This window comes from Lagenorhynchus albirostris, chromosome 9 (genome assembly GCF_949774975.1).
Source record: "Lagenorhynchus albirostris chromosome 9, mLagAlb1.1, whole genome shotgun sequence".
Taxonomy (NCBI): Eukaryota; Metazoa; Chordata; class Mammalia; order Artiodactyla; family Delphinidae; genus Lagenorhynchus; species Lagenorhynchus albirostris.
This window is the reverse complement of record NC_083103.1, coordinates 5,025,919-5,038,080: the sequence shown is the minus strand read 5'-3', so window position 1 is coordinate 5,038,080 and position 12,162 is coordinate 5,025,919. Positions and strand designations below refer to the sequence as shown.

General features: G+C 40.5%; 1 protein-coding gene across 9 annotated transcripts in view; it reads right to left on the bottom strand.

Annotated features, from left to right (window-relative positions):
* The window catches only part of KMT5B (lysine methyltransferase 5B), a 53,740-nt gene that overhangs the window by 14,128 nt on the left and 27,450 nt on the right, over positions 1-12,162 (bottom strand). For 6 of the 9 annotated variants that reach the window (XM_060158361.1, XM_060158360.1, XM_060158368.1 and 3 more), the window contains 6 exons: positions 10,404-10,472; positions 5,897-6,062; positions 5,423-5,532; positions 3,370-3,536; positions 3,075-3,094; positions 2,857-2,993 (listed from right to left, as the gene is read on the bottom strand). In XM_060158361.1, the coding sequence (XP_060014344.1) occupies positions 2,857-2,993; positions 3,075-3,094; positions 3,370-3,536; positions 5,423-5,532; positions 5,897-6,062; positions 10,404-10,472 (669 nt within the window). Of the gene's footprint in view, positions 1-2,856; positions 2,994-3,074; positions 3,095-3,369; positions 3,537-5,422; positions 5,533-5,896; positions 6,063-8,810; positions 8,921-9,724; positions 10,008-10,403; positions 10,473-12,162 lie in introns of those variants that run through there. The other 3 variants (XM_060158363.1, XM_060158364.1, XM_060158362.1) reach the window with 3 other exon arrangements.

The following is a 12,162-nucleotide window of genomic DNA, read 5'->3' as shown; positions in this document are numbered from 1 at the left end:
TATATGGTGTGAGATGTTGAGCTTGGTTTTCTTCCAGGCGCACAATGAATTATGTCACTATTATTTATTAAAGAAATCATCATTTCCCCATACGTGGTATTAAGACTTCATACACACTCGGCTCTATTTCAGGAGTCTGTTCATGTCCTCTTATTTGTCCATATCGGCCAGTGTCATCAAGTTTTGATCACAACTGTTTCATAGTAAATTTTTAATAAGGCCAACTGCCCCTAACTATACTTTAGAATCTAATTTTTTCTTAGCTATCATCAGACATACTTTCATATAAGCTTTAAAACAATTTGGTCCTTCATATTCTTCGGTCCCTCACTAGATTTCATTTCTCAAATTTTCTAGAGTGAAATTTGCAGTACTTACTTATGAAAGTATTACAATTCCTATTTTGTTAGGATGGTTATTTCCCAGAAGCGCACATCAAATGTATCGTGGACACTGTACCCACGATGTCAGCACCTCTGTAAACCCTGTCCCCTCTCCGTCCTTCTTCTCACCCTTCAGCAACTAGCACACTGTGCGGGTGTCCCTTTCATGGCACTGCCCTCACAGCTGGCACTGTGCTAGTCTTGTTTACCCTGCCTGCATGAGGCCTAACATAAAGTAACTAACTATTCAGTTACCATGTGATGAATAATTGAATGAGTTCCTTTGGTCTCATCCTCTCGCCTAATTTCTGGAAAGGCAGAAACAATCTGGTGTTCCTGAGAATTTCAAGAATATTCCCAGCCAACCTTTAAATCAAACTTCCCAAATAGCCTGACAATAGCTGAGCCTACTGCTCCGTATGAGGCCTTTCCATTTAAAAAGGATTTGCACATGTTTCTGTTTATTCCTCACACTAACCCCGTGGAGCAGGCAGGACAGCCCTTCTGACCAGTGAGAAACAGTCTCCTGGAAGAGAACTAATCTGCCCGAGGGACATGATGACACATGGGGTTCTAAACTAGGCAAAGAGCTGTTTCAGGGGTGGTCTGGAATCCTGTGTATGTGGTTACATTTTTCAGGACCGCCTCCAAAAGCATATTTAGCGTTATTACTTACTCCATTCATTCATTCACCAAATATTTATCAAGCACCTACTATATGTCAGGTACTGTTCTGGATGCTGGGAGTACAGCAGTAAATGAAAAAGATAAAAATCTCTGCCTTCCTGGAACTTGCGTTCTAATGGGAGAATAACCAGAAACCACAAAATAAGTTTACAGCTAACATCTGAATATTAACTGTGTGCTGTTTTACATACTTTTCGTGAGATAAATTAAATCCTCACAGCAACCCTATGAGATAGTTTCTAATGTTATCCCCATTTTATAGATGGGGTAATTAAGGCACAAAAGCAGCTAAGTTGCCCAAGATCACACAGCTAATGAAATGCAGAGTCACAGGATTCCAACTCAGGGAGTCTGACGCCAGATCTCATGCACATCACTGTTATACTATGTTATCTCTAAAATGGTTTTAAAGCATTATTCAACTGTAATTAAACTACTTCATGGATTAAAGGGTCTTTTTGTGGACTGGTCTAAGATTTAACCAATGTTTGAACCATTTTTTTAATTTAGAAAAAGATAAATTTTATCCCCCTGCATTCCTACTCCCTCCCTGCAAAAGGGGCAAAAATTCAGCAGCATCAGGAATAGGTTTTCTGCCCTCCCTTCGTGGCAAAGATCCCAGAGCTGGGAGAGAAACAGCTGGGGTTGTACCACGACCCCATGCCTCTGCTCTCTCACGACACAGGGGAAACCGCTGGCTTCCCTGAAAGAAGGGAAACGTGGGCTCTGGGGAATCAGCATTTCTCCCGAGGCCGGATGGCTGGCGGAGAAGTAGCACCACCGCCTATCTTTGCTTCCATGTGTAAAAGGCTCTTAGGTCAGGCTGACTTGGACTTCTGCACCTGCAGTGTGGCCACACCACCAGCTCTCTCCCAGGACAGCTGTGAGGACTGAATGAGTCAGGGTGAGTAAAGCACCCAGTACAGCACGTAAAATGGGCTCAACAAATCCAGGTGTGCTCATCTGAAGAAGAATATTTACGTATATACACGTATACTCGAATCGCTGCGCTGTACACCTGAAACTAACATGATCTTGTAAATCAACTATACTTCAATTAAAAAAATAAAAACAATAACCAAAAAACCAAATCCAGGTGTGCTCCCTGTGTGGCCGATGCCAGCATGGGGGCCTTCCTGCAGCACCGGCCCGGACAAGCTCGTGCACCTGCCTCTGAGCTCAGACACGCAGAATCGCCACAAGGAGACGAGCCGTGCGGACAGGGAGTCCCGCTAAGTCAGATTTGGGGGATTTCCACAAGGACTCCAGAATCTTGATGGGTCCCAAAAGGAAGTTCTTCACCAAGTAACGGAACTTAGAAATTATTAAGAGCACGTGCATCCAAACATAACAATTCCAGAAGACACAGCTTGGCAGTACCCAAGACAACCTCGGGGTTTTTACATGACTAGCAGTGGTGAACTTCACTGGCCATTTTCGGAGCAACCCCACCCTGGCACCGTGTGTGTGTGGGCGTGGGCGTGTGCGTGTGCATGTGTGTGTAAGGTATTTCCCATTCTCTCTTTAAGCATATTTGCATTCTGATTAACTCATAATGATAACTGCTGGTAATGATTTTAACATTTTAAAGGGCCAGGTGCTGGGGCCCCTAAATAGTTCTGTACTCTTCGGTTTTGCTTATGCATGCTGTACTGCGTGCAATGCTGTAGAACATAAAAGACTATCCCTTATCATTTAAAGGATGAGAAGATAACACGAGTTCATGCTCATAATCATCAGGTGGTTAAAAGAATGCAAGAGCCGAATATCTTACTTAATACTTTACCTTTCACAAGTGTAACACTCGCAGAACTCATTATTTTCTCCAAAAAACCCATCTCCATAATAACAAGAAATTTCTTCTCCAGGTTCAATATCTCTTAGAGCCTTCACACATGCTGTATCTCGACCAGTTGACACAAACTGAAATAAAATCAACTCATTAAGAAACTCATACCTGAAGCAAACACAAAATACTTGAGATAAAATATTTTTTATGCTTACCTTACAGTTAGGTCTGCAATCTGAAAAATGTCCAAAAGATAAAGTCAATTAACTGTAGATAAGATCTGAAACACGAACAATTACAGAAATCTGAAATAAGCTTTCCACATAATTTTACCAACTTTTGATAGAAGTTTCAGGTCTTAAGTTAAACTACAGGAATATTTATTTTAATAGGTTTATGCAAAAAGAAGAAATTTCTATTTCCAACCCTCCTTTAAAGGAAGATAAGGTCATTCTAAGTTTTAGAAGTGCTACCCAACACTAGAGCTAACACCTTAGAAACAGAGCTTACCATGGTTTATAAACGCAGCAGGACCAAGCCAGAGCTGAGCACAGTTTTTCCTTGTGGAATACATGACACTGAAGTCGTTTTCTCCATGTCTAAGTAGCATGTTCTCCTCAATTTCTGAAAGTTCGGCAATACAACCCACCAGTAATTCTATTTTGTCATTTCGTTTCCTATTTAAAATATGTGATGTTAAAAATTACTAGTAATTATAAATCGTAAGGCTTCTTTCAATAAAATAAGCCTGTCCAACAAATACCAGGAATCGAGAAGACTTAGCTGTGCATGTTTTAGCTGATTCACTTGGATCCCCACCTGGATGTCATCTCCTTTTCCCTGGAAGCCCCACAGCCTTGTGAACAGTTACTTGTGCAGCTAGCTGCCTTATCCCTACTAGAGACTAGAAAGTCCACTAGGAATCGTGCTACCTACACCTCCGAATCCCCTACCGGACCCAGCATAGTGCTTTGCAGGCAGAAAGGACTCAAAGACCCGCCGCACTGCATTCAACTTGCTGACACTGGAGAAGGAGACAGAGACAAGCAGCAGGAGGGTCGGGAGAGCCCAGAACTGAGACGCCGCCCTGCAGAGCAGCAACAGCAAATGTCATGCAAGCCAACAGGCACTCGTCAGTGTTCTAGCAGCCACATTAAGGAAGGAAAAACAGGTGAACGTACTTTCAGTAACATTTTAACCCAATATAACCCAAATACTATTTCAGCAGGTAATCAGTATGAAATATTAATGAAAAATATTTACAATTTAATATAAAATCTCACATGTATATCACAATTTGTAGCACTTCTCAATTCAGACTAGCCACATTTCAAGGTTTCAACAGCCAACCATGGCTGGTGGCCATGGTACTGGATGGTGCAGCTCTAGAACCCAAGACCTCAAACCTCCACAGCCATGTGCAACACGGAGCCATGGGAGCCGATGAGCAGGCTGGATTCCGTCCCACAGCAAACAGATACACTCACTCACATACACACACCCATGCAAGAAGCCCAGGAGGAAGGCTCTTTCCCATTCCAATTTCAGGTACCTGACCCGAAAATTTTTGCTATAAAAAATACTGGGGGTGGGCTTCCCTGGTGGTGCAGTGGTTGAGAGTCCGCCTGCTGATGCAGGGGGCACGGGTTCGTGTCCCGGTCCGGGAAGATCCCACATGCCGTGGAGTGGCTGGGCCCGTGAGCCATGGCCGCTGAGCCTGTGCGTCCGGAGCCTGTGCTCCGCAACGGGAGAGGCCACGACAGTGAGAGGCCCGCGTACCGCAAAAAAAAAAAAAAAAAAAAAAATACTGGGGGTGGTGTAAGAGAGGGGTTACATATTTCTTCTGGGAGATAAGGCAGGGAATGGGCATTAGAGGAAAGATAGAATCACATATTCTCTCCTTCACGCATGGCTTTTGCCCCTCCCAGCTGGGCTCAACTTCGCTACTTTTATTTAAGCTGACACACACACACATTTTGAAGCAGGCATTGTGCTAGGAAGCCTCTACGCACGAAATTCCTACGTAACCTTTCTTATAGGCCAGTAAAAAACTGACTCCGGACGCCAGGTTATTCAACCCCAGCGTCCCTAACCTCTCAGTAGTCCTTGAGCAGGCATCCAGACTCAATGAAAGGAAAACACAAAGCATTCTGGCTTAGAGGGAGATCTGGTTCAACTCAGACTTCTTCTTCTTGTTTTTTTTAATAAAAAAAATTTTTTTAAGTCTTTATTGAATTTGTTGCAATACTGCTTCTGTTATATGTTTGGTTTTTTGGCCCTGAGGCAGGTGGGATCTTAGCCCCCAAACCAGGGATCGAACACGCACCCCTGCATTGGAAGGCGAAGTCTTAACCACTGGACCTCCAGGGAAGTCCCCAACTCAGACTTCTAATTGCACTGTCCCGACCCCAGTCACTGGGCTGAGGCACTGGCACTGCATTGGCTCCTTTAGGGTAAGCTCTGGCCTTATTCCTTCCTACAACTTTCTTAGCACATGAACAGTAATTTAAGAGAGAACTGTAAACAAAATTACTTTACGGGTTTATACTAGTATAATAGTTACCACTCTTTTGTTGCAACAATTTTGGCTCCATTTTGTTCCGATGAATATCTATTACAAGGCAATATTTCAAATCCACTGTCGGTTGCAAACATTCGCAAGTAAATAAATACCTAAAACAGAAAAAAAAAAAGTGATACCTACTTTACATTATTTATCTTGCTAGACTTCCTCAGAATTATAAAAGCAAACCACCACCAACAATGAAAAAATTTAAGATTAAGTAACAAATTTTGTTATTTTAAAATGTCCCATACTTGTGTACCTGGTGACTTGGCTATGTTACTCTAAAAGCTCACAGTAAGTTTCCCTTCTGGATGACAGTTTTCTCTATGGAGAGTCACACAAGTTATCTGATGTGTTATTAGGTCTTCATATTGATTAGTTCTATGAAAATCTGATTTAAAATTTCAGTGTTCCCTACAATTTAGGCTCATGCAAACAGATAAACAGTACTAATTTGGTTAATGAGCTCACGTGCTCCTTGAACAATCTCTCCTGCATTTTGCTCTTGTTGAGAAAATAGTGCCGCGCCCACTCTCCTGAGGTCAGACATTTGAAGGCTTTCTCCAAGTGCTCATCTTTCTTGAAACGTTCAATTACTTCCTTTAGTTCTTCTTGTCTTCCTTTAATAGGCCGAAATCTGAAAGAAATCAGAACAATAACTTCAGTTATCTTCCATCATCCTTGGGCCACTGCTTAAGAGATCTTGAGAAAAAAGTAACCTAAAAACAGCCAGACCTAGCAGAAGAGTCATAATAAGTAATCTGGATGATTATTACTAAAGTAATATTGATCACCAGGAGATATAATTTCTCTTTCTTCAAACTATACTTTAATATTTTTATTTCAGTTAGCTCATTAACTGAGAAGTGACCAGGTGATTCAAATGAAAGCTGTCTGATTCAGGCTTTTATAACTAGTCATCTACTTTGGGAGGTACAAAACAACAGATCTAGAATAGAGCTCATCTAATTGAGTTAGAATGACAAGAATTTTTTAAAACATGCAGAATCAAGCCAGAAGAGTGCAAGGCAATAAGCTTCAGAAGAAGGATGAAGCAAACAAAATCATGCCATAAACAAAAACATCCTCTATGTACATAGTTAGAAAAACCCCAAACTAAGCATCCCAACAGGTCTTGAAACACACCTTGATGTTCCAACATCCATGTCAAATTAATCTTTGATAACTGCGTTCAGAGAACAAAAAGTGTGCAAAAGTACAACTCTAGCGGTGATACTGTTGTGGTGGTGATGGAAGGAAAAACTGTTGGGGTAGAATTTTAGAAGGCTTCCATGTAAAATCAGCTATAATGACTACAGAATATCACATGGCTATGCACATATTAACACATGATACAATCATGGCCCAAGTAAAACTTAAGTTGTACTCATTTTAAAGCTATGTTCTCAATAAAACATGTAATATGATTAAAGGTACTTGGATCTTAATTCCAAAATTTCTTCTCATGTCGATTTCATTTGGTCTACTTTCCAAAATAAGGTTAGGTTTTTTTAAAATTAACATCCAACAAAACAAGGAATTACAGACTGTTCTTCAAATAAAACACATTAAGAAAAAAATATTAGTGTCTCAGGAGAAAAACTATTTGAACTATGAATCTTGCTCTAGCATCTAAAACTGCACATCGCAGACACCTGAGAATTCTAAACTGAGATAACAGCTAGCATAGACTCCAGCGAAGGAAGCATTCAAGCAGTATTTTGTTTTCCAAATAAGCTATCACAAATGTATTCATCACATTTCAGCAAGATTTTAAGCCACAATATTTCACCAAGGCTTATTTATTAGGTGCTGTGTACACATGTGCTATGGTGGAAAATGTAAGCTAGAAGACATGGCTACTGTTCTCGAAGGTAAAATTTTGCTGGGACCGAAAGCCATATGCATGCATCAAACAGATAAGCAAGGCATCAATATGCAAGTGCATGTTCATGTGGTACAAACAACACTGCTGCAGCACTTTGAAGTATGGAAATTATAACTAAGGTGTGAGGTTTGTTTGGGAAGGGGGTGGTTTGGAGTTGACTTTGATATGGGCAATGAGGAAAGTGGTGAATTTAGATTTCTAAAGAAAAAGCAGAATATTACTATAGGCAGGAAGGAAAATCAAAAGAAGGAAAACAAAGTGAGAGAAATTCTAAGCAGAGGATCTTAAGGCTTGATTCAGAGATGACAGGAGCTGAGGGAGTCAGCTGGCGAGTAACAGTAAAGGAGAGTTCTAAAACGAGGAAGAGGGGAGACATGAGGAACAGGACAGTAACACAATTTACTAGGCAGGATCTCTAGAGGCCTTCAGATGTGTGAGCATGCTGACACCTCTAGGAACTTACTAGCTGCAGACTCCAGTTTCAGTAAGCTCTTAAAACTACTAAGTAGAACAATCTGAAGGAGTTCTAGAGACATATGAAGAAATGGACAATGCCCTGTTTTATTTCCCGTTTCAATCAGTTAGCACACCAGCCCTCACAGACAGACAAGTGGAAGTCCTTTAGACAATTCCAAATGTCTTTAATTAGGCTGTCAGACTATGGTATCAGAGAACCACTAACATAAAGATTTGCAGAACTGTGAAAGTATCCAAACTTCCATACAGTTATAATATTAAACTACTTACTTGCAGCCATCATTAAGTGATTTCGTCAAGATTGGGTTTCTCTAAGAAACCCAGTCTAAATCCTTCTGGCTGCAACCCTACACCATGGGGTTATTTGCAAATGAAGGACAGATAAGACCACCAAGCAGATGTTAGCTAAGGCACACCACTCCAGGCAATACAAAGTGATGGGAAACAGATAACCGGAGTTTTACGCAGTAAACAGAAAAGCAGTAGTTCACTTTGAGCAAATACGATGAATAATCCATGATGTTAAGTGATGGACGGGGCTGCAAACGACAGGAGCCAAGCAATCTTTACATGTTCAACGTGGGACTGACCAACGGTGCCAATTGTAAAGTAAATGCATGGCTCGACACATTAGAGAGCAAGAGTCAGGACTAAGTTCACCTGAAGATCTTAAGAACATGGCAGAAAGTAAGTTACAGACCTGGAATGGACACTGGCTATTCCTGACAGGTTTTACATGTGCTCTCCGCTCCCTGAAACTTCCTCCCTGTCTACAAATACCTTTCAGCTATCCTTTTGTTTACTCTTTGTTCATGATGCCAAACAATTTATATGCTAAAACCAACACAAAATAATCAACTCCTGAGTTAATAATATTCTGCCTTCCACATATCCTGTGACTTTTATTTCTGCTTTCCTGCCTTCTACTGCCTCAAACACAAACCCCCAAAACTGTCCCTTGTTGCCCGCTAAGCAAGAACCTCTACTTTACTTAAAATGTAATTTACTGTCAAAACTTACTGTCACAGTTGGCTGCTATAGGCGTGAAATGATAGTGAGGCAAAGGAGGAAGAAAATGGTTCTGGGTGCAGATGGGAAGGGGAAGAGACAGTTGTTTTCGATAACCCTATAGAAGAACATCAAAATCACCTGGCTGACAGTTCCAGTCAAATCCCATTGTAACAAAAACTGCGGGGAAATAAAAATTATTTAATAACATAAGATTGTTACAACTATTAGGGCCAGAGCAAAAGGCACTGAGGACCTTAGAAAAAATTAATTTTCTATTACTGAATAGAAAATCACGCTCTGTCCTCTCCTTAACCACAATCACTCTAAATCTCCCGTACGAATTGCACAAAGCTATCCTTACGCCATGACTTCTAAAGCTAGGAGAAAATTTAGATTATCTAAAAATTATCTCTTGTTCCACAAATGAGGAAAATAAGGCCCAATGAGGGCTAACTGCTGGAAGGACTGGGACTGTTACCCAGGCCTTTCTCGGCCCCGCTCTTATCTGAACCACGAGAGCCCTCTTGTGTCGTTCTGTCATGAGAACAGGGTCTGACTTGTATTCACCGCCGTTTGCCAGCACTGAGCTCGGCCAGAGACGGCGCTGACGGGTACCCTGACAGCACCATGAAAGGGGTGGAAACAAATCGACTATTTGGGGGTGGGTGGGCTGGGGTGGGCTGGGGTGGGCTGGGGTGGCAGGGGAGGCAAGAGAAACGGGTATTCGGCATTTCCACATCAACGTGCCCCTCTTCCCTCTTAATATTTAACATTTGCAACTTTAAATAAACCAAACATTTATTTTTCTCTTTCCACACCTCTCTGATCAATGGCTGGTATAAGAAATTTAAAAATATGTCATTTACAATTGTTTACTACTAAAAGGGGCAGAAAAAAACATATGAATTCACACTCCCACACACCTGTTCCCCACTCTTTCCAGAGACTGACTTCCCAGGTTTTCTTGCTATTTGGTTTTTCTGTTTCCAAACCCAAGAGACCACTGTGGCAATGAAGAAAAGTTGCAGATTTGTATTAGCTGCACTACCGTGCCCTTCCATTAGCATGTACAACCAAGAGCTACTGGAGGGAGGGGAAAGAGGAGGGGGGACAGAAAAAAGGGAGCAAGGGAAGGAGGGAGGAAGAGAGAGAAAAATGCTCAAATATTTAAGATATAAAATAAAACCATGAGTCAACATCGTGAACACATTTCCCCCTTGAAGAAAGATTAACTGCGAACTGAGTTCGTAGATGCCGAGTGGAGGAGTCATGCTAGGACCACAGCTCTTCATTCCTTCTTGACCTGAAAATAAACAGCAACCAGAAACATACCTGGCTGAGTCCTGCAATCAGTGCTCAGCTAATCCCATGGAGTGACTCCTGATTTTTGGATGATTTCTCTTAAAATTACCCTGTTATGGAGTACAAGTGGTTTTTTAAATACAGCTATTACTAAGACCAAACTATTTTAAAAGGTTTGCAAAATGTTCTAAAAATCGTGTTTATGCTGACACCTCCAATTACTTAACATAAAAGAACATTTATAAAGGCTGAAACAGGTTAGTTTGTATCTTATTACTGTTTGTAATGCTCTCTACCTACCTCACAGGGTTGTTGTGAGAAAAACTGTCAGATTTTGAAAAATGCCTTGAGCTCCTCGAAGGAAAGGCGCTATATAAATGCAAAAACAAACAACAACAATAAAAAACTATTTGTATAATTTGTACTTGTAATTTCTAAACAGACTTACAATATTGGTTGTAGCAGAAATCCCTAAAACGCTGTGATATTCAAGAACTTTATGAAGCCACGGGTCGGCCTAGCATGATAACAAAGTCCAGGAAGCTAAAACGCTTTCCTTCCCACATAACATCATTTTACCCTTGATTATATTAAGTTAGAAGGTCGAAAAGTTTCTTTATGCTTTCTAGTCAAGCATTTGATATTCAAGAGGCATTTAAAGTGATTTATAAATTCATATTCAACAGTGGATACGAATAATCAAATATATAAATAAGGAAAATAAAAATTAGATGGTTACAGTAGTGGAAGGATGAGTAAGGACTACACAGGCTAAAGTCTGTGTGCCCTGAGAGGACTCTTCCCATTTCTTTACAATGTGACGTCCCCCAACTCCTCAGGATACCATGAAATCGCTGGTCACGCAGCCTGAACGAGAGCGCATTACTGAAAGCATCCATTCCTGCTTCGCTACATTCATCTCTCCACTAGCTTTTTAAAAAAATTAGAGGTATTACTAACAACTCTATTCTCTGGTTAAAAGGAAGAACTTAAGTTTCATAACTGACAAAAGTCAACTAAATTGAAATTAATATTTTGTTTATGCTTTTTCTAGGCATTCATGCCACAACTCTGACTGCCTTCTTAGTAAATACAGGGATACGTTAAGAGTAAAAATATAGGCAATTCATAATATAGCCAAATAATTAAATATCTACTGTTTCTGAACAGTATTCCTGAAGGTACAACTGAAATAAGTAGAGAGGAGGAGGGCATAAAAAAAGAGAAACTAAGTTCAAATCACAGATGTATAAACATGAGAACAAAGAGACCACTTATGTAAGTAAAAGACGGACAGTTTGGAGAATTAAAACCCAAAGCTCCAATCACGTCCTCCAGTCACTTCTTTTGCACCCCAAAGAAAGAGAAGTCCACAAAAAGCTAATAATTTAAGAAATATTTATGGTTATTCAAATAAAGCACTATAGATTTTCCTTATTGTCTATAAAATATCTTTGAAAATGGGGTAAGTGACATTCTGGTAAATTCTTGCTCAGAAGATAAAGAACTATAAGTGATAATTTTCAAATAAATCCACTAAGATTAAATGAAAATGTATATACCTTTCATTAAGATTAACAAGCTTCATTAATAAAAATTCTGTATATTCCCCAAATGTCAGCTCAGTCTGTTAAAATACCTCTGGAATGAATGCCTCTGCTGAAAGGCGGAGAGCACACCTTGCTTTGACACAGCAACATCAACTGCTCAACCGCACTGGCGTAAGTGCCGACACTGTTACAAAGCCAACGTAGTCTAACCAGGGAGCAGTAGCATTATCTACACCATGAACGGCTATTTTAGGAAGTGTCTGAGTAGGATTAAATGTTGCACTGGAAAATATGAATTTAGAGGTACCTGTTTAACAATATCTGTGTGGTAAACCTAAACTTGACATTTTAGGATTACATGTTTTAAAGTGAGCCCTAGAAAACGACTGATAAGGAACTTTCTATCCATTTATCACATCGGGACGAAGCTCAGTAGGCTAGACGGTTTAAGACCTTGCTTCCCAACTGTAATTGGGAGCATGTTAGAAATGGAGACTCTCAGGCCCCAC